The sequence below is a fragment of the Corvus kubaryi genome, unplaced genomic scaffold (assembly GCF_017639235.1).
Source record: "Corvus kubaryi isolate FWS band 111438036 unplaced genomic scaffold, C.kubaryi_AGA036_p1.0 37384, whole genome shotgun sequence".
In the NCBI taxonomy this organism is placed as follows: Eukaryota; Metazoa; Chordata; class Aves; order Passeriformes; family Corvidae; genus Corvus; species Corvus kubaryi.
In genome coordinates this window covers 4,519,916-4,543,249 of record NW_024581126.1, presented here as the reverse complement: position 1 = coordinate 4,543,249, position 23,334 = coordinate 4,519,916, and the positions used below count along the sequence as shown (strand labels likewise).

Genomic DNA, 23,334 nt, shown 5'->3' with positions numbered 1-23,334 from the left:
CTGTGTTACTCTTGCTTGTTAAGGCAGACATTGGTTTTTAGTCCTGGTATGTTCACACACCCCCCAATTGCTATGGCTCTGACATCACTACAAGCATGCTTGAAAAAACTCCCATATCTGCTGACTGCTGAGAAAGTTTGTCTGCATCATTTGTGTATAATCAAACAGCTCTGAAACTAGAAGAAAAATAAAAATAATCTGTGTAAGCTTATTCTTGAAATCTCCTGTCTACAAGCAACCTCAGAATTTCAGGGACATGATTTTTCAAATACTTTGAATTTTTAACATTAATGGAAGTTTCCAGACGGCAACTAAACATTCTCCTAAAATTCATTTTGTTGTCTGTAGCTGTCTAAATCAACTTTATTAACTTTATCTGGGGGGATGTGGAGGGATGTTTGCAATACTTCATGTCTTGCTTTGTAACAATTTCCTAAGAAGTTCACTGTAAACAGAAAGAAGTACTGATGAAACATGCTGAGTCTCTACAGCAGAGAGCTGTAGAGACAGAGAGCTGTAATCTGCAAAACCCGTTTATGTTAAAATGTGTTTGAAACAGCATAACACAAATCCTTAAATCAAACAAAATTTAACCAAGGTTGTAGCACCGAATCATTTTGCATACAAACACTACTATGATTACATATTACACAATTCAAGGAGTGGCAACCCTGGTAAATGTGTCAGGCAGCTCTGGCTGCAGCTCAGCCAAGGTTCCCAATTAATCTAGTGTGTGTGTGGCTTGTCAGGCATCTGCTCCCTCTCCCAAAGAGGCTGGAGATTACTTTAGCTTTAAAAAGGCTAAGCTAAATACAGTTGCATAGTCTCCCCCAACCTGAATGTCACTAACAACAACCTAAAGAGCACTGGAAACAAATCACAGCTGAGCCAGAGCAAGACTTGTGTGACTTCAAATAGTAGGACTTTACCTTCCTCTAGGCAACTCCTGCTTCTTCAGCCTTTTTGCAACCAACCAACAGAAAAAACCCAACCCTTGCAATCAATTACATTTCCATTTCTCCACCATCTGGCAGTGTTCCAGGAAGTGCACAAAGGCTTTACTAATCAGTTTGCCAAATACATATTTATCATTCACATCCTAGCCTTGGGGAGCCGCTTGTGAGGAGGTTCCAACTGCAGCTCTCAAGCAGGCAAAGATCAGTATATCACACACTGCTTTCAACATGCTTCCCTCTGCAGCAGCATGCAGCAGCTGGAAGGATGGAAACGTTTCTCTTTACATAACCAGGTTCATTTTAAAGAGAGAATTGAAAAATTAATAGCATACAGTATAGCACACATACAGCATTATAAATTAAGATGTCATTGAAATCATCCAGTCAGGTTTTCCACACTACTTTCTTACAGCAAGTCTTAAAAATATTTATTACTAAATATTTTAAAAGCATCTGTTTCTCTCTCTCTCATGCACACGGTAAATGGGCTAAGGGAAATCACAGCTTTACCAAGGCCAAAATGATAGCACAACAGAAAGGACACAACTTTCATCTCCTTACAGCAAGAGCCACTATCCTGCTTGAGAGCAGCCCTGGAAATTTCGGCTCTATGGTGGGACAACTTCAAATTGCCACAAAGCAGCACCTGAGGCAGCCCTCTATTTACACCGTCAAGGGAGTACCCATCCCTCCCTTCATTCTGAGTGGAAATGATTACAGAGACCTGGTCAGAAAGTCCATCTGTTTCCAATGAGCCAAGGTACATCACCATTAATTAGAGCTCTTTCCAAAAGGCAGCAGGCTGCAAAAGAGATTCACCCACAAAGACAGTAAAAACTTAATTAAACAGACAATTGTAAAGTGTCCTGCCATGCTATAAGGCCACAGAAAAACTTTATTTGCTATCTCTTACTTCTCAAGGCACAGACACAGCAGTAGGCATCATCTGAAGTGGAAGGAAAATGTGTATCACACTGATACACCATGAGTTTTTCTGCTAACTCAATCCTGACTCCCCTTGTTTGGAGACTCTGCCAAGGACTGCAGGTATCTGGAATAAGTGCATCTGAGTTAAACCTTGAAGGTTTCTGCAGTGGAGTCATGGCTGTAATGTATGGCTACAGTATGTACCTTTCTTCTAGGTGGGCAATCTTGTAATTGCTTAGCATTGAATGTTGTAGTCTTCTGTATTTACTTTAAAAATAAAAATTGAGTGTTTTAATGGTAAATTTGGACAAATTCAAATTACAGAATCAATTTCAGCACAGCAGGAAACAGAGTAGGACACACAGAGAACAAAATACTTCTGCTAGCCTGTCATACAGACATGAGCAATACCCTTTAATCATTATTTTAAGTGACACAGTAAATAATCTCCAGATGTGGAGGACACCTTAAGACTAGCCTTTCATGGTGTCTCATTCCCAGAGTACACAGCAAGCCTAGTTTCTTGCACTGAAACTGCAGCTAATACTGTTTTCTCTCTTTTGGGAAATTAAAACTTTTGCAATTATGCATCTGGCAACCCAGCTGCATGTTAACCGAGCCAAGTTAATCACTGGTGTCACTCCAAAAATCAGGGAGGGTGTCCCAAGGATACATTTTTGCCTGTAACAATTAAAACCATCACTCTCATTATGACAGGACGCAATAAAACTTCTTGGAAACCTCTCTCTTTGTCTTGCATCCCAGATGGTAGTTAACCTCAGGATACTTGAGCAAAGAGTTTCATCTCCTTCTCTCCATCTGAAGGTCTTGTGCTCATACAGAAAATGCTTTTGCTGTGGATTTTGGGTTGGTTTCTCTTTTCCTCTTGGTGGTATTCTGGGATGCTTCTAACCTTTTGTCTATCTTGTCTCCGATAAAAATATAATGGCTGCTTTCTTCACAGATAAAATTCAAATAGTGACACAGGCTGAAATCCTGATGTCATAATAAAACACCTGATTTATTATTTTTATTTCTACATTAGCTGCTTTGTCTTAAGACCCAAGACTCAAGTATTTCAAGGTTTAGTCAAGCCTGAACCTTCCATATCCATCACTGTCCCTCTGCCCAGCCAACAATTTCTTATAGCTATCCAACTTTTACATACCTATTTTCATCCCACTGGAAAACATTCCACTACTTCTCCACCTGTAGTTTTGCAAACTCTACTTTTTGTGCTGTCTTACATTGAAGTATTCTACTATCTTTATATGCCTATCCCTAACTTCTACTTTTTCTGGGTTCTCTGTTTCCCAAATACAAACTTGAATTTTACTTTAAGTTCTCCCACAACAGAAGTAATCTTTGAAAATGCCTCAGAGATGACTTAATCCATGATGCCCAGCAAGTGTTTCCTCAAACCTAAAAAAGAGCTTCAGTTTCCATCTGTGCCAAAATAGCAGTCACTTTGGAACAGAATTCTGTTTTTCTTAACAGATGATGCATATTTCTGTGCTACAATTTATTAATCAAGGTTTGGAACTCTACAGGAGAGGTACAGTCATTTGCAGGAAAATACAGGGTTTCGCTACATCCCTTGTGCCAGGGTGGATGCCTTGCCTGGTCAGGGCACACGCCTCTGCAGACAGCTCCTACCCAAGATGGGCAACTGCAGAAAAGGAGGAGCTGGTAAATGAAAGCTGTGTATCCAGACTAAACTTGGCTTTGCTTTTCTATGAGTAGCAAACAGACCTTTTGGGACTTTTTTCAGCTGCAGCCTGCCGAACTGCTGGGAAGCCAATCTATTGCCTACAGGTTACTCCAAATTCCTCCACACCAATTTAACAAAACTAAATGGATACTTTATTCTGCTGCTGCTAATGGAAAATGCATTTGTCTCCTCCTTTTCTTGCAGTAGTTTCAGTATTATACATATAACCTCAACGATTATTTATAAAACTGTGAGTACATACACCAAGACACATCATAACTGAAAATAGAGGACTGTAACTACAACCAACACTGAAACTGCACCAACTCCATTTCTTGTCATGAACTTTCCCTTTCCATCATTTACAGCTTTCTCAAAGTTATACTGAACTTTAAGATAATTGCTTGTTTTCAAAATGCACTTTGGGTCTAAAAAGCTAAAATATCTAAGTAAACTAAACTGACTGATTAAAAAGTCTAAAGCTCATTCATAAGTTCTATAGTTAGATTATCAGTAAGAGAAACCAGCACCCACCACAGACAAAATACACTCTATGATAATGCTTTTTATGGACTGTCAAAGAACATTTTTTTTAACAGGAAAATAAATTACTACGGATTTTCAGGAAAGCAAGCATTCACAACCATGCAAAATATGCTCTATCCTTTCATTTTCAAGCAATATCTGTATTAGAGCAAGACCTCCTTTAAGTAGAACCCACAGGCTGCAAGACATGCACCGAAGACATAGTATAACATAAAACAATTCTTATACACTATGAGTTGTTGAAACAAGCAGCCTTTGTAATCTCAACTAGTATTCTGCAGCAAAAAAGCTCAGAAGTTTGGATAAATTTTTTAGCATGGACATATATGTCATAAACATAAGCAACAATATCATGGTGTCTTGGAATCTGGTTAAAACCTAGTCTACAGCAGAAATGCTGAGTTGTTGCAGAAAACAATTTTGATTCCTCTCACCTCCAAAGCAAAATGCAGAATATATTTTATAAAATACATTCTCTTCTCTCTACTTGCCTTTGCACATCTTGTATTATGTTTGTGGTAACTTTCCTTTGCTTTACCACAGGCCAGATAGACCTTTCCCTTGATAGCTATCTCAACACTCAGGTAATAATGCATTTTACTTACCTAGTTTGTACAGCAGAGACACAGAGATGAAAGCCACTGAGTTTGGTTTTGATCAACTGGGATGCAACAAATCAATTAACTACAGACTTGTGCTTTTAGCAGATAGTGCTATTAGGATGCTCAGAAGGTTTCCAAGATCATGAAATACGTTAATGGTCAGATACGAGACGTGAAAAAACTGCTGCTGATATAGTAAATCCTGTAGGTTGCTTTGGTCTGTTCATACAGCCTTGTCTCTTGTCCTGGCATTTATTGGCTATCCAGGCATGGGATCTTTGAATGACTGTGCATCTAGGAAGTGACACTGCAAAACGGGGAAGTGGATTAAGTCTACATATATTTGGCAATTAAACTTCTGTTACTGTTTTTCTAACCACTTCAGATACATACTGGGTAAATGCAAGACCCAGGTTCTGCAGACATCTTCACAATGAATGACCTTAGAGAAATGGAGGTAATTTTCAGTATGATTCTTTGATTCAGTTTAGGTTGACCGTTAACTTTCTTCCAGCTGAAATAAAAGCAAATATTTTAACAGAATAATCTAGAATTTTACTTTTATATAAGATGGGCAGGAAAAAGAACTTTACCAGAGTCTGGTTACTATTTCTATACCAGGACATCTGCCAAGGCTAATTAGGCAAGAGTACCTCTGTACTAACACAAAACTACAAAGTACAAATATCCAAGCAGAGGGGAGGAAAAGAAGTAAAAGAATGACATCACCATGTCTTCTTATGGTAACATACAGCATCATACTATGAAACTATGATGACAGAATATACTCAATTACTTCATCAGAGGATAAGGCATTTATCTTCGGCATACAGGATTAATTTTTTCTCCTTTTTTGTCGAAGGTTTTTGTAGAGCTCATGTGATGACTCTTGAGACTCCAGCCTCGAACTGGCTACCTGATCACTCACACACATACATCTTTTGTTCCATACTCCAATTTCTGAAACCGAAAGGAGGAGGAGGACTGCATGGTACAAGCACCATTTGGAGAACTGTACTTGGAGCTTCTCAAGCTACTGCTCAGCATCCAGAAGCTTCTTATCTGGTTTATACCTTCAGATAGCCCCAACCTGGCAACTGAGTCAGCATAATAAATAAGGCTTGTAAGACTGGTCTTGAAGTGTAACACTGCAAAGTTCAGCCTTCAGGCCATTTAGCTAAGCCAGCTTCTGTGTGTGTGCATATGAACAGAACACTGAAGCTCAAAAAAAATGACAGGTAAGGAAAAAGTTTTGTTGTTCTCTAGAGTACTCGCAGCAGAATAACCAGTTTTGGGGTCCTTATACACAACCATGCCAACTTTGGAAATTAACATGTAGAAACAGAAACTGGAAAGAAAGTAAGTTCCTCATCATCTAAAAAACAATGGAATTTACTCAACCTACTAGCATCTATCCCCACAAATAGGAAAAAACATGCAACTGTCAAGCACAGCAAGAACCTTCTAAGCTACAGAAATATTATTCTTGTATCAGCATGATTGAAACTCATCCAGAATCAAATTGATTTAGGACTCACAGAGATAAGAAAACACTAATTAAACACAGGTTGGCCAACATGTTTTTAAACATGATTTAGCATTTAATGCAGACCAAGTAAGTGATGTTTAAAAATATCTTAGCTGACTGTGGTTAATTCTGCTTGGGAGTCTTTGCCTAAAGGTTTGTCTTGACTAGAATTTGAAGGTGCAAGTTATGACATGCTGACACTTTCTAAAGCTCCGGTGCACACAAGGCAGCAAGCATTCCTAGTGTGAGCTGGCTGGTCAAGTTGTTAGGCTTTTAACTTGCTACCACACAAGAAACCTACACCTTGCATTTTTTCATTAAATCTTTACCTCTTGGAATTCAGGCTGGAGCAACTGAGGAAATCACCTCCTCCAGCTGTTCAAATACTTGGAGCTGGTAGATCGATGAAGGCCACTCGTTGGCTTCCAACCCAATGTCCATATGGCTATTTTTGAAAGACCAACAGCCAGTATCTACACTGGCTGCCTTTGTAAAAAAAGCAGCTGAAGAAAGACCTCTGCCTGTTCCTCAGACTCTGCCGGTGGGGCTGAATGGACAGAGACAGGGCAGTAATGTCTCCAATTGCGCCAGCCTGTTTTACAAGAGGATGTTTAACCACAGTTTTAGTTATCACATGTGAGCTAACACAAGGCACCAGGACAACATGAAGATTCATCCTTACCTTCTCTACTCAAAACAAGTCCTTCAGCTCCAGCTTCTAACTATAAACCTTGGGACTTCTCACATATATGAAAGAGAAAAGAATTGCACCATCTCATCAACATTCGCACACCACCTTGAAAATACTGCTTTTAAAAGGCTTAGCACTGAAGGACAAGGCAAGTCTTTCCATCAAGTGTTCTACAGCCAGGTGAGGAAAGACACAGTATCCTAAACTAACAGCCCAACCTTGGCATAACTCCAAGATGTCTTATTCATAAAACTCAAGTAATAAAAAAGACATGATATTCTCCCTCCCTGCCCAAGGATAATACAACTTGGTGCTGATGGAGAAATTAGAAGGAAGGGTACCATCTAAATTACACACTGAAACAGATACTATAAAAACAAGCAGCTGTGGCATTTCAGCCAGGTGGTCATCTTCAGCTGCAGTCAAGAGGAAAAATAACTAGACATTTCCCTTGCAGATACTTCCTGATTACAACCTTATGGCAAAAACCCACCTCATTTTCACTGCTAGTATACATTTTAATTATTCCTTATGTTCCTAAAATATACTTTATCAATTAAAAGCCATGATCAGAGACTGTGGCTGGGGAGGGAAGATGAGGAGACATTTAAGCAAGACCTCTTAAGACTTGTAATCAACATGGATATAATTAAATAGTCAAGCAAATACTCAGTTGCACTATTTCTTTTCTTGCAAAAATTAGTTGCATGTGTGTGGTCTCTTGTTCACTGTTTATTCATCTCTCAAAGAACAGATTAGCACTGTGTTTCAGAAAAGAGAAAACTCTTATTGATCTAAGTCTTCCTTTTATTACTTTATTTCCCCAACCATTTTCAACCAGCCATTAAATAAAATCCGTAAGAAAGTTTTGCCCTTGCCTGATAAAAAAAAATCTGAAGGTAGTGTCACAGGAGAGAAACTATTTCATATCATGTATGAGCAAAAAACAAAAACACAACAGATCTTGGTATCAGTACACATCTAGAAATTAATCAAGCACTCGTGTCTGTTGGTGCTTTCAGGAAGGATTTTTTTCCTTGCAGTATTACTGGGTGTGATATAGTTTTTATACCCACCAGTTGAACAGTAGAGAGCACCCTCCCTAGCCGTTGTTGGAGAAGCTCAGGGCCCCACCCCAAGGCTGACTGGTTGGGAAATTACCTGTGCTCCCCTTTGGACAATCACATCCTTCTGTCAAAAGTAACCTACAGACAGACATGGAAGAGATTGCAGTCCTCTGCTTCTCACATGGACCAGCAGCCAGACAGCTAAAAGCTTATAATCTAAATCTTGCCCATGAGTGCAGGGCAAAGAAGCTGACAACATTCTAAAGGGTTGAATGGAAATCAAAACAAGCTTAAAAGGTCATTAAGTCAAAAATACTTCTGCTTTATTGGAATAGTTCAAGTTTCTGAAGACAGACTGAAAAACTGGCCAAGAATAAAAATAATTTTGATTTTGCCTTCCTCAATAAGAGGCTGCCTTTTTAATTAATCTAGCAGATCATTCACAAATAGAGTATAAAATTCTTCAAACTACTGTAGATAACTCTGAATATTAGAAGGGACTGCCACCTTTTAAAAGGCCATCAAAACATAACACAACCTGGATATTCTAGTTAAAAATTCACACTGGAAAATTATTTCTTCTTTCTAAAAACACTGCATTATCTAGTTATATTTTCCTCTTCTAGCTTTCTATAAATACTTTGAGGTGTGGTTAGAAAACCATGGCCAAGTTCTTCAAGAATTTTTAGTTTCCATATCATGTTCAGGGCTGCAGCATATTTATGTTAGCATTTTCTGAAGAATACACAACATTAACTGCTAAGGCAAAACCCTTGGTGGTCTGCTTCTCCCTGACTCTGACCATTGCCATTTCAGTAGTTTGCAAATTACTTCCAGATGGGTATCAGTTACACAGACATGGAGAATTTTTACAACATTTATAAATAGTGCTAGAATCCTGCAGACATATGTTAAGTGTGCTATGTAGTGACATGCACGACAAGGCTGTGAATGAGGGTACATGGAGCACTCAACCCAATGGGCAGATTCTGCCCACAGATAAGTTAAAATCCCTTTGCTAGTACCTGTAAATAATAGTCCAATAGGACACTATCTCAAAGTTACAAAATCCCAGATTATTCCTGCAAATTTGATACTTTGCTGGGGAGTCAGCTGCCTAAACGTGGCCATTTAGTGCCATTTCAGATGTTCTCCTTCACCTGCCATCAAGTGCCATTCACAGCAGCCATTGGTTTCCCATCTGTGTCAGACCTGTCAGTCTGGTGTGGGTGTCTCGGATAACGCAGAACATCTAAAAACAGCCTGGGATGCATATTTGAAGCACCCGATTTGCTTCCTCTTGGTGACGCAGAACTCACTTTTGAATCAAACAGACAGCTGTTCCAAGTCTGGCACTCTGCTTCTTTCACTAGTGTTCATTTTAGGATTCGGAAAATGATCCTCTGAAGTCTCTCCAGACTACCAAATAACTAATTTCATTGAAGAAATGACAACCCACATTTTAAGTGGCTCCTACTGCAGTGTTTAATCTCAGCCTCTACATACAACTCAGTTGCCAAAATAATACATTCTAATTGCCTCCCATTTCCATTCAATTAAATTCTATGACACTATTTTGCAACATTCATTAGCAAACTCTGCCAAGGGCTAATCGAACACAGCATTTGACAATGGCAGGGCTAAGGCATGGTATGAAGGTAAAGGTGTCTGGGGCTGTCTCCTTGATGGAGACCTCCTAGAGTCCACACTGGTGTGGGTACTGCATTCCCATTAGTTTGTGGGATTTTCATTTGCTTTAAACACAATTCTTGGGAGAACTTCTCAATGAAAAGTCACTTCTAGCACAGATTCCAACACCACTTTAAGTCTTTTCTTTAATTTATTTTTCTTTGGCATGGAGACTAACTCCCAGGTTTGCGTGCTGAAAAAGCAACTTTGCTAGTACCCGGCAGTCAGAATTTGGATCTGTTCAACTATAAATAAAAGCCAGGAAGAAACTCTGACAATCATAGAAAGGAAAAATTGTGGTTGTACAGTAGGAAGTACGAGAGTTCAGTTGTACCTGTTCATAACCAGGAAAAATAAAGAATGAAATATTTTTGTACCCTATCCCATAGAGAAAAAGGAACAGGGAGAACAAAGCAGAAATGTGTCATATCTGGTGCTGGTCATTTCTCTTAAGGAGGAAAGCTGCTTTTGTTTGAAACTGCTTTATTATATTCCCATTTAAGAACCACTTGAACTGAAACAAGAGAATCTGTAGTTGACTGGTGGTTTGGGGTTTTTTTCCCCCAGAAGCTGCTTTAACCCATCAGGTAAGCATGCTAAGAATGATTTAAAGTTTCTTGGTGTTCACACATAATTCTAAGCTTAATGCTAGCCCATTTTTTTTTTCAAACTGAAAACCTGGAATTTAGGGGGACAATGTAGCAAATGGCTCTTACGCAATAGGCACAACAGATGATAGCTGAAGGCTCTGCCTTTCCTCTTTACCTCCTGACACACCTCAAGGTTTATGAAGTAACACAATATGCACACCCATCAGTTAGGTTTTATTGCTTAATTACTTATTGGGGAAAAAAAAAATGAAGTCTCCCACAGTCATCTACATTGGAAAACCAGAATTGTTTGAGTTTTTCAACTTCTGGTGTGAAATATGCCTACGAAGAATTAAAATTAAAAAATGGGGTTACAAATCTAGTATAACAAATCATACAGACATACAGAAGCACATATGATAAAGCATATATGGAATATTGGCTAGTATATATTCTGGAGCCAACCAAGCCTTCCTAAGCGTCTTTTTTTCCCAAGTGACTACTCATGCCATAGAGCCTTTCTTAAATTCTGTCAATTACACAAATGCACCATCTGAAAACCTATTTTTCTTCATACAGCATTCTTGACTATATCGCAGATTTAAGCAATACCTAAAATCAGAGGGAATAAACTAGAACCTGTTAAACATTAAATAAGATATCACACACAATTTATCTGACATAAATAAACTCAACTGCACTTCACAATTGTACTGACCTGAGTCAAAACTATTTAAGAACCAGGTAAAATGGAGCTATTTAAGTGCATTAGTAATGGTAGCTGCTACATTACCAGGATATAAGAGAGATCAAAATTCTAAGGGGAGGTGGAACACATTAAAGCAACCAGTGTGGCTGAGATGCAAAGAAGCAGCTTTCAGGAACCCAAGTCTTTCTTCAGAAGCAAGTAATCCATCTCTTATCAATCTCTCAGTATCTCTGTTTCAGTGAGGTGCGGCGGCTCTACTGGTTATAGTAGATAACCAGAGTCAAAGGGTTCGAGGCTTTATCTGCAGTTTTGCTATAGGGTTCATTTATCCTTTTGCCCTCTACAAATGGTTTCCATTCTTTGCTTGTTTCCTCATTGGTAAAGTCAGAAGAACACTTCCCTACCTTGTAAGGGTGGTCTCTTCAGGGAAACGAGCTGTTCTTTCCCTAAGGTGATTTATTGAAAAACCTCTCACCGCAGCATTCATAGTCCTAGTCTTGCCAAAGTCACAAATAGAGACAGCCTTAATTTGTACTTTAAATGCTCTTTAATATAAGAAATCCTACTTTGTCACTGAAAATATAAGAGAAGCAAAGCAAATTGCAGGAGTTTTGTCTTATCTATTGCTTAGTACTGGAAGTTCTCAAAGCTCTCTTGCAAAGGTTGAACCATTACCCTCACCCTCTCTTCACAGATAAGGAAACTGTAAGGCACACAGAAAGCACTTGTCACAAAACCGTACTTAATAAAGTAGTAAGTGAAAGTCAAACCTGCCTCCCTGTTTACTGTCTCCAAAACCCAACTTAATGAAGGACTATGCTGTGAAAGCATGCTTCGGCTTTGCAAAGGCGTCTTAGTTAAGACTTCAACAAAATACTGAGCACGTGAGCTTGAGGATTCAGAAATCCAAGTATCATTTAAGTAAAACACAAAAAAAGAAAGCTAAAATGAGAGTAGGACAAAAGGGAGGTGGGAAGTAGGAAAAAAAAAATTCTGCCAGAGAAATTAAGAAAAAGAAGCCCTGTACCACAGAATTTTGATATAGGTCAGGATGGGCTTGTGAGCATTGCATCTGTAGCCTACAAGGACAATGGGAGCCAGCTGCTCAGTAAATGAAGCAACATCTATTTTATGGAACTTATGCAACAGCTATACTGTAGTTCCTTCAGAAACGATGGTAATTACACAACTCTTGTGTTATCTTTGGATAACACTGTAATTAGTATGTGTCATCACCCTAGCCATGATTAAAATAATTACCACAAAAAGTCCCTTGTAAGTAGCATTTACTGTCCTGGTTTCCAAACATGTACAAGATAATATTTTTAAAGTATAATTGCTTTTTCTGTTCGCAGCTCAACACTGTTTCTCCAACCACCTTCCACTTCATACAGCCATATGATGTAGCAAAACTTTTAACATGTGTAAAATACTTACAGCTCTTCCAAGTAGGGAAAGTTCTTGAAGGCATCTTCTGGTAGTCTTGTGATGTTATTCATGCTGATATCTCTGGAAAAGAACAAATACAGATTTATCAATAACCAGAAAAGGATTTTTACACTCTACGAAAAGCATAAGAAAAAGAAAGGTTCATCATATAGTATGGTAACAGAAAAAAACCTATTCTAGTATCACACAGTAATATCTCTTTCTAGAAATTTGCATGCCAAACTTTCAAATCAGTGTAATTTGAGAATCCAGTTGCAGCAAAGACCTATAAAATGGGAAGTTGACAAAATAAAGTTTTCCAACACCTTTAAACAAAAAATAATTACTGTGAAACTACAGGGAAGGCATACATGGAAGATGCTCTACAGTACTGTTATCCCCAGTACTAATTTTTACCAACTTACATACAGTTTTAACTCAGATGATTAAGACTCTAAAACCACAACATACGAAAAAAAAGTTAAAAAAAAACCCCATTGTGACCACCCACCAAGCAAATTTTCATCCCACAGTGTCTTTAAAAAAAAGGAATACATGCATTAGGACTTAATAAATAGCTTCTGGCAAGTAAGGCTTCTGGAACAACTGGCAAGAATAACAGAAACATGTCCTAGCTCTACCACAGTCTTGTTTTGTTTTTCTTATACAAAACCTATGAAAGTCCTCAAGGTAATAGTTTTAAGCAGATTTCATTCTCAGTCCATGAGCAGAGAGAAGCTGGCAGCAAGTGCTTACATGATTGGTATGTGGACCTGCTCAGCTTTTTTCTTTACAAAGCAGCAGTAAGTGGCAAACTTGGTGCCATCACCTCAGTTCACACCTACACAAAGATCACAGATAATCCAGTCCTAAAGCAAGTTATTACTCAATGTGAGTAAAAGCAGCATGAAAACAATTTGGTTTGATAATTAATCTAACTGCGTAACAATTCATGGCATAATCCAAGTTCTTACTTTCCACTTGGTTACTGGTTTGGGTTTTTTCAGTATGTAGTTAATGAGCAATTCAGTAACATTTGTTAGTAGAGCCTTCCCTGCTTGCTGTCTTCCACATGTTGTTCTCTAGAGTCTATCTGCCACCTCCCTACATAATTCAGATAGAAAGCAAACCAGGCAAAACTACTTTTATCTCACTAATAGCCAACAAGTACCACTGAAGCTCCTCCATGACATTAACAAGTAACTGGCAACTGATCTGCTGCAACACCTGTGCAGCAGAGACCCTCAGGCATTGCCAATGTGAAAACTGTGCTCTTACACTAAATCTAGAGGCAACCATTCCTCTAAACTAAATGTTTATTAAATAGTAGTCCAAAAACTTCATTTCTCATTTCCCAGTGTAAACTAAGAAAGTTACTCCTCAGCAGCTGCTAACAGTATACTAACCTAACTCAAGAGCAGTGAGATCAAAATAAGGTTCAGTTCATACAAAACAAACCCAACTGTGATAAGAGCCCAAAATAAACCACTATGGTACAAAAGACTTCTTCACTAAGCTCCAGAAGGAGCTGAACTCAAGATGCTTTATCCCTGGACTCTACAGCCTGCATGCTTTAAGTAGTGCTTTGTGCCTTGGCAGCAGCCTGGTAACAGTGCAATGCTGTGGCTGCTGTGGAGGATGTTTTTCTTCTTGTGCAGGAAAGTAAATAAATGTATCTGGTACATGAACTGCCATTTGTCTGCTCCATGGGAGACTGCAACTTCTGTTCTCGCACATTTTTCAAATTGTCATAAATACACACATTTCACACATCCAGGCTTGTCCTCTCCTTTCCAGAGGACTGCAAATCCACTTCTAGTATCAACTAGGAAGCATTTATGAAAAGGGCAGAAGAGTAAGAAGGGAGTGGAGATCCTAATCTTAAACAGTAACCCACTCAAGAAAATCACAACTCTCAAAAAACCGTCCAGGTGATATAAAACCTTACTGTCATATGCACCATAATAAATGGTGGTACTAAAAAATAAGTCAACAGTACATATCATCAGAAAGCTTATGCATCACTTTGGCAAAGATTTTGGCTGCACCCACATTTGTTGTACTACATGGTAGCTCTTTTTGACAGCTGAGGTAAGGAAACCACATCCACCTGAAAGCAATGATCTTGAAATTTCCAGAGTGATAAACGCTCAATTTCAGAAGTGTCCTATGCAACCCTAAACAAAGTCAATGGAAACCATGCAGACACACAGAATGGCTGACATCCAAATTCAAAGCAATTCTGGCTTTCTCTGGGATCTGAAATTAGCTAAAAATGTTTTTTCCGTGTAGCTCCAAGTGTTAGGCTCTACAATTTTAATTTAGAAAGTAGATTATTTGGATGTAAGCATAAAACAGATCACCCTATAATGAGGACTGAGAACCATCATCAATATTCTCAAGTTCTACTGAAATTTATTTTCAGTGAAGCTGAATTTATAACAAAACCAGACACAAATATAAACTGCAATTGTCTTTATCATGTCAATCTTCAGGGACTGCTTACCATGATGCCTTGCTAAAAAGCTGAAATATTTATGAAGTTTCTGTATTTGCCTTCATTACATGTGATAGTAACTCTTACTAAATAAATAAGCCAATCTTTATGGCACTGATTTGCAAACTTTGGGGAACATCAAAACACCAACTTTGAAAGTTTCTTAATGATCATCATACAAGTCTTAAAACAATTCTTGTTTAATGAAGAACATTATGTAAAAGCAGTTTTGCCTATATGTAGATATAAAAAAAATATTTTCTCTTTTCATTTTACTCTACAGAATCTCCTCAAAGAATGAGTTCATAGGCACTACACGCTGGTAATAAAATATTAAGTAGTTCATGAGTAAGAATCTACAAACAATATTAGGAACATCCATGACACTAAAATTAGATGACTTAATAACTAGTCTCTATTAAGTTTACCTAGTTAATTTGGTAAGATACTCTTAATAACACATAATTAATAGAAGAATTGCAATAGAAATGGCAGAGCACAATATACTATGACAAAATAATGACAAATAATCCCCCAAACCACAGTCCAAAACAAAAATAGCCCTTGCTAAGTTTCTACTGTTTGTATTTTATAAATAGTCATTTTACTACTCCTAAACTTAAAAAAAAAGAGATCAGTCTATGCAGTATCAAGAAGGCTGTCTATTTAATAAAGATAAATATTAGTATGACCCTTGACACATCAAAAAATCTCCATGAGAAACTGTCATACACCACCTGTTTCTCTACTAAAAAGCCCTCAGGTCTATAAGCCCAGAACTCATTTAGGGTGCTAATATATTAAAAAGGTTCTAAGAATGAACAAAAGAATATTAATAGTACTTTCCCAGCCTCTAGTAGTGTTCATGGGAAGGATGCTATCACACAACAGACGGATCATGTCAGCAGTTGCCTAAAGCCCCTTTTCAGCAGGACTAAGCTAGAAGACCTACTATGGATTGGGTTATTACATTGAGATATAAGTCCCCTAGAAACAGCACAACACCTGCAAACCTTGGAATTGCTGCCAAACACGTGCACACAGAACTCCCAACAAACAAAACACCAAAATCTCCATATGTTTGCCCTAAATTTTATTGGTAAACTGAAGTCCAGACTCAGTATCTAAAAGGCTTATTATAGGTATCTTGTTCTTCCAACAAGTCCCCAGTATGGTCTGTCAGCCCAGCAAACTACACCTCTGACTTGAAATTAAATTCAGGCCCACATTTATACTGGGGATGTTTTCCCCAGAAAGTGTAGAACAGACACAACAGCTCTAAGAGATATAAGATTATGGTAATGCCATGGGTTTACACTGTGGATTCGCCAGGAAAAAGAAGGAGAAGCCAGAGTAGACCTGCACCTTTCAGCAGGTAGCCATTAACTAGGTTTATCTATACTAAGCAGTCAGGCTAACTCTTCACTCACTAACCAACATTAACCAAGGCAGAGGTGGTAGATGCCCCATTCCTGGAAACATTGAAGGGCATGATGGGGCAAGAAGCCGGCACTGAAACTAAAATGATGGCCAAGAAGCTGGCATTGAAACTAAAACATGAACTGCCAAAGGTTCTTCAGTAAGAAACCTCTTTAGCAAGAGGCTGCATCTCGGGGGATAACATGAATCACAGCCTTATAGTTATAATTAGTTTCACCATTTCAGGTAGGAGAAATGTAACACCAGAAAATAAGCACAACTGCACTCCCTCCTACAGTGCCATGGCTGCAGTTTTGAATGATAAGTAAGGCTTCTTACACTCTGTCAGAAGCTTTGTCCTTCTTCCAAGAAGGTAATACAGAAAAGAATACAACTAACTAAAATTAGTTGGTTTGTAACTGTAAATCTTATTTTGCCATCCCAGGTAATATAGAGATTAATTTTAACAGGCAAAAGGTGAAAACCCAAGCCACGGTACTCCAGCACTCATTTGCTGTCTCCAGCCTGCTCAAGTAGATCCTTTCAGGTTATTCTGACAACTACTTGAATATTCATTTCCAACTGAGTTTAGCAAAGTTTTCTGCTTTCACCTAACACAGAAACACTTTAAAGTAATTAAAAATACTAACTGGCAACAATAGTAAAAACAATGAAAACCTCCCTCTGTTGAAAACATGCATCAAAGGAGATTTCTGTGTTCTTGTGAATATGAAACAGTTGGGTTTTCCCCATTTGAAGCTGTTGTGTCTGTTTTCCTTGGAAGAGGAAAGCAGCTTTGCTGGACACAGTAAAAAACACACAGCACCACATCTCATCTTGCATAATGCTGGATATTTAATCACTTTTAAATCAACCAGCAGTGGAGATTTCAGAAAACTGAACTAGAAAACATAATGCACTTAAACTTTTTATTATACTCCTTCTGCAAGAATTCCAGTTCCTGATGTGAGGTTTTAGTTATTTGGATTTTATTTTTCTTCAAGGATTGTTGATTTTACCACTAACCAAAGTCAAAGATCTCCAGGCTTCAGGATGAGCAGAAATACTTTGTCTCTTGGATGGCAACTTACTAATTCTCTCATATTTTAAAAATAGAAACTCTCTTATGTTTAAATAGTGGCTTCAATCACAGCTTTCATCAGTGGCATCACACAAAACAGAGTTAGATGCAATGCACAGCATGTCATAAGGTACTATGTACCTGCAGGCACAGGTAGCCTTCTCTATCACTTTATAGTACTGCCTCTACCATAAAGGAGCCTGACCGTTGTTAGATTTATCCTGAACATTTCTCTTACCAATTGCCAGAGCATGATTCTGGCTAGGAAGAACAGATGACTAGAGATGATGGAAAGGGAGGAGTGGGATGATAATTCTTGGATGAGAAGAAAAGCTGCAACAACAAAAAAGTGACCACAAAATGGGCAGTACAGACTTCCTGTAGGACAGAAAGGACAATAAAATGATAGATAAATTAGCCCAAGATATAAGCAGAGAATAAAAGCAAATGACCCACCATAACTGATGGGCATTGAAAAGGAAATAATGCCAGTCTCTGTGACCTGAGGGACATTTAGCCGCAACAGTCTTTTTTTTTTTTAATGACAATACCTACCATTCCTAACTGCATCTCCCCCAACTGTGTGCACATTTTACGCAGAGAAACTTTCCTCACAGCTCTGGTGTGCTGGCATGTCTTCTAAAACCCACAGGAGATGCCAGTGTTACACTTCCTGTCCTAGCTCACATTCTCCTCTCTCAACACTTGGATCTGCACTGAACTGGGGGCACACACACCTTCCCACCACATTCATGAACTGCATCCAGATACATGCTAAAGACCTAAAACACACTACTTTGTAAAAAAGGTCTTAAGCCAAATAAAACATGAAATAACTAGCTATAGAAAAGCAAAATTAGATCTCAACAAACCCAAATTGAGATTGGCTGTTTGAAACAAGTAACATCAAAATACACCTCTGTGCTTCCCAGCACTTCATTAATAGCTATCTACTTTTTGGCTTTTTGACTCTCTCAAGTTTAGAAAAGAAGGGAGAAAGGGAAGGAGTGAGAAAGGAAAAGAGAGGGGAGTGTTGGTTGAAGGAAAGAAGATCATGTTTCAACAAGGCACCTTTAAAATCCCATAAAATACTGCCTCTGAGCAAGCTTAACCTGTTTGTTGATAGATAATAGCATGTAATACTGTAGGCTCCATTTAGTCTTTTCCAATGTCTGGGCCCTCTGCCATTGAGTTATTTAATTATAACAGTTAGAAAATTACTTAGGTAGAGCTATCTATATTTGAATAAAGCCCTCCTACCTACCTGTACAAAACCATTAGGTAATAGGTGTTAATCTTACATAAAATTCCCCAAGTAGTAACCATGATCCAGCTTCAGCAGTACTAGGAAAAGCTGAGGCTGTTAATATTTTTACATTAAATAAGCCAGGATATTGCAAATGCACCTCAACATGATTCTAGGAAGTACCCATCAACAATCTGTTACCTTTGGATCATTGATAACATGGATAATGACCTGATTACATTAACACTGGTGAAGATAAAGACAAAGCAACATATATTCTTCTTCGCATATGAGACCAACAGTTCTTTGCACAGAAGAACAAGAGGAACAAAAAAACCCCCACAAACAAACAAACAAACAAAAGGACTGATTATACAGCTGCATGGCAATGGTCAATGATTCAAGTTTTGTCCAGGTCATATCTGTGTTAACCAAGAGAACTTCCTGGTGTTGTGGCAGCAGGGACAGGCAGGGACACTGGAGCCAAAACAAGTGGGCAGGGGGAGACAAGAAATCAGAGAAACTCAAGGTTAGACTAACGTTAAGTTGTACTGCAATGCTACATTCTTGAAGAAATACATTCAGTGCCCAACTCCTTGTAGGAACATGTTCACATGATGAAAACCAGTGTAATCCAAATCACACCCCTCAGCAGCCAGTCTCAGGGGAGAGCAGGAACTGAATTACATCCCTGGTTTAAATCTTCTTTCCCATTTAGCCAGTTCCTCCAGGATGGTGATAAAACCACTGAAGGGACAGAATAAATGAGTCTGCATTAATACTGTCTCATATCTTAATTGTATTCAATATGTAATATATTCATTATGGAAATACAATTCAGTATGGAAAGCCTAGAGGATCGGCAAGAAAATTTCAATTAAATTAGAAAGAAACAAATTTGGTAGTAGAGTTTTGTTTTATTGTATCTTCCTGATGACAAGAAGCAAACGATTCTCTTCCAGAAGCACCACCTCACAACTACTGATTTGAATGTATGCACTATGAATCCAGTGAGTGCAGCTAAAATCCAATGACATGCATTACATGCAGACATGCCAACCCCAACAGCGAGAAATCATGAACAGGAAGAAAATACCAGGCAAAGATGATGTTTACAGAGGAACCTACACCTGGAAAGTGTTCAAGCTTGCGATGATGTTTGAGTTCAAAATAAAGTTTAAATAACACACTGAGAAATTAATTTCTTACCTTTTATATATTATCTATATCTATTACTGCAAGGTAGTAGCATAATACCTATACTATTAGCTAACATTTCTATGGTAATAGGACCTCAATGTCAGACTGGCATTGTATTTAAAATTTACATTCTCTCAATTTCTGACGAAGTCACAACTACCAGTGCCCATCTTCCAGTAGGAAGGGTCCACTGGGAATGACAACAGCCAGAACTCTGCAGTATTAACTATCCCTTATCTCCAATCCTTATTGCCATGTCCCAACACATTTTTTTTCCTCCTGATACTTATCTACTGTTCCTTTTAACATGGGCAAAGCTGCTAATAACAAAAGGGAAGATTTTAAACCAATTTTTGCATTAATATAGATTTTTCTTCTTGTTATTCCATCTCTCCCCAGCAACCTTAAGCATGCTCTACTGCCTCTGACATGATCACAGAGACCTCCAAAACTCAAAAGCACAGAAATCTGTTCTGTACTCACACACCATTCTGCAGTAACAGAAAGCCTATGAGATATGACATTTTTTCATTTACTAGCATGCTTCATTTTCCAATTCTTCCAGGAAAACACTCTTACAAGAAAGGAAATATCCAAATATTTAAAGCCTTAGTCAATATCTGCTGTGACTGGCTAAGTAAGACACAGATTGCATTCCCACCCAGCAAATACACTTGCCATTTCCTAAGTACCCATGCTATCTCACTAATGAGCACAAGGTCTTATCATCTGTTGTTTGTATTGCAAGAGAAGCTAAGGGCCCTGTTCAACACGTCAATGGACTGATGCTGTACAAATACATAGCTGGAGACACTCCTCACCTGGAAGAGTTTGCTGCCTAAATGCACGAAACAAACAGCATGGCAAGGAAAACAGGTATGCAGATATAGGTGAAGCAAGCTGTGCAAAATCATCAACAGAACCTGAAGCCCCTCCAGTTGACCAATGCTGCTCCCATGTTCTATGTCCAGCTACTACCTACCATGTCCTTTACAAAACAAATTAATTAACTTTCTTTCCCTGCCTCTTTTGTTTGTTTAGCAGGAAAACAGGACAGGAGATTGTTCTGACAATTTCTTGTTTGCTAGATATGTAGCTTCTGTCCATTTCGTGGCAGCAGTAAGAAATTAGGCTCTAACTTACATGCAATGTTTTCATTCACTTTTCTGCGGCTCTAACTGGAAACTGTGTGACAGCTCACTTGGGGATGAAGCACTTAACCTGATTTTTCATGGGAACAATCAAACTTCAGATTACCCACCAATGCTGGCTATTAAAGAGGATTTTGATTATAAGAAGTTTTAAAAATAGTGGCACACAGAGCCCTTTTTCAGTACAAATAATTAAAAAAAAAAAAAAAAACCAGCATATAGATCCTGTAGATTTCAGTAAGCTTTTAGCATTTTGCTGAAGCTGTACCTACAACATTTTCACTGGCAGCAACAGAAAACCTGCAAAACTTCAGGCAGGTCTGTTCCTGCAAGAGAAGTAACATCTCCCTCTTTCTCCCACCATATCTCTAAGTTATTTCTCCTGCCTTCTCCTTCCCGTGTCACATCAATATGTTGTTGGGGTTTTTTTTCTTCCAACATGGTGTTTTAGCTTTCTTTCAGACACTGTAACTAGCTCTAATGTACCCTATTCATGTGCCAATCAAGCCATCATCAAGATTTTAGAGAGAACAATACTTGCATGCAAAGCCCTATTTTGAACTGGTATTTGAGCCACTGCAGGCCAGCCATTAAGCAATCACACATACGGTTAATGGCTTATGTTGACACATGGTAGGGAATTAACCTAGAAAAAAATGCCACTGCATTATTGTGAAAGCGATCCTATCCCGGAACTGGAATATAGAGCAAATTAACATGCTCTTCAGTTAATTTTTAGGAGCCAAATTTTGAGTGCAGATTACAGTCTAAAGGAAGGGCTTATTGTAAACTGGAGGAGGAAACAAAATATCTTTCAGTGCAGGAGTATTTCTTTTACACAGAGATTTACAGTTAGAGTTATTTATAGCAGAGAGTAAAATTATGTATTATTCACAGTTTCATAATTATTAGCTCTATGGAATACAGTAATGCCAGGGAATTGAGTACAAAAAAATCAAACCATGTGACAGGCATGCCGATCAAGCTGTCTGTACCAAGATACTCCTCCTGTAACTGTGAGTATTCATCACAAAATGTGAATAACCAATAAGACCACGAAGAGGTCTACGGACAAAACCAAGTGGGAAGTCAGATCATCCACATCCCTGATCTGTAACCAATTGGCATGTCTTGCTACCACCCAAACTCCTGGAAGGAAAGCTTTCAGCATGGTTACATCACAGCTACCCTCTGACTTAAGATGTTTTTAAAATAATTTATACAAAGTAAGATCATCTTAGCTCAAAACATATGCATCTAAAACCATGCATTACAACCATCACTTTTGGCAAGACTTGAGATTATTTGAAAAAGCCAGTAAAGGAAAGCAGAAATATTTCTATTTCTTTTAACCCATAGTTCACATGTAGGGAAAAGGGGAATGCAGCAACAGGTTACACACTTAAAGAATTCAACCAACTATACCCTGGAGGTGTATTTCTGTGCTTTGGGCTCTTTTTTTTTTTTTTTTTTATTGTAATCAGGTGGTGGTAGCTGTATTTTATGTAGTATGGCCTCAGAAAGAGCCATATCAGCACAACTATGGAGCAGCAGACTCCTATGGTAGTAGGAAAGACAAGTACTGAAGAAGACAGTGGGAACTTCACACTAAGAAAAAATACCACATGTAGCTCATGCCTGTAATAACATCAACAGAAAACCTAAAGGAGTTTTATGGAAGGGTATTTGTTATGTTTTGAGTAAATAAAGTTTAACACTATACCTGCAACTAAGTTAAAAAAGGGTAGCATTGCCAGTTGTATCAATTGTCCTTACCATCATGGAGTCATATTGAACCATCAGTCACTGAGGTTAACTATGTCATTTTTTAAACAACTCTGACTGATTTTTCTTTATTGAGTTGTCAGTCCCAGGTATAATACATACCTGTGCTTTAAGTTAAAACAGGTATAATTTACTTAAAGCACAGGTATAATACATAGTTGTGCTTTAAGTAAAAACCTGACACCAACACTTCACGTATGGCCAAGCCACAGTTTTGTTCATTACTACAGAGGAAGTTCTCAAGCACTTTCCCCTTATCGAAAACCTCCATGAACAACCATCGCTGTAACACTAGGAACATTACTTAAGTATGTAATCTAACCAGTTTAATGAGATCTGGGTCCTGTCCGTCCCACCCTCGTCTTGCTTCCCCCCCATCCCCGCCACTCCAGTCTCGGGTTTCTGCTGCATAACCACCAACACCTACAAGGCACGTTTCATTCCACTTAACAGCTTCAAGGGCAATTCCATAAAACTTAAACCGCCTTAATAGGAGTGTCGGGAGTCACAC

The 23,334-nt window shown here is 38.4% G+C and overlaps 1 protein-coding gene across 3 annotated transcripts in view; it reads right to left on the bottom strand.

The window, feature by feature from the left end:
• Window positions 1-23,334, bottom strand: part of LGR4 (leucine rich repeat containing G protein-coupled receptor 4) — a 75,333-nt gene that overhangs the window by 27,870 nt on the left and 24,129 nt on the right. For all 3 annotated transcript variants that reach the window (XM_042035672.1, XM_042035673.1, XM_042035675.1), the window contains exon 2: window positions 12,454-12,525. In XM_042035672.1, coding sequence (XP_041891606.1) covers window positions 12,454-12,525 — 72 coding nt within the window. The remainder of the gene's footprint in view (window positions 1-12,453; window positions 12,526-23,334) is intronic.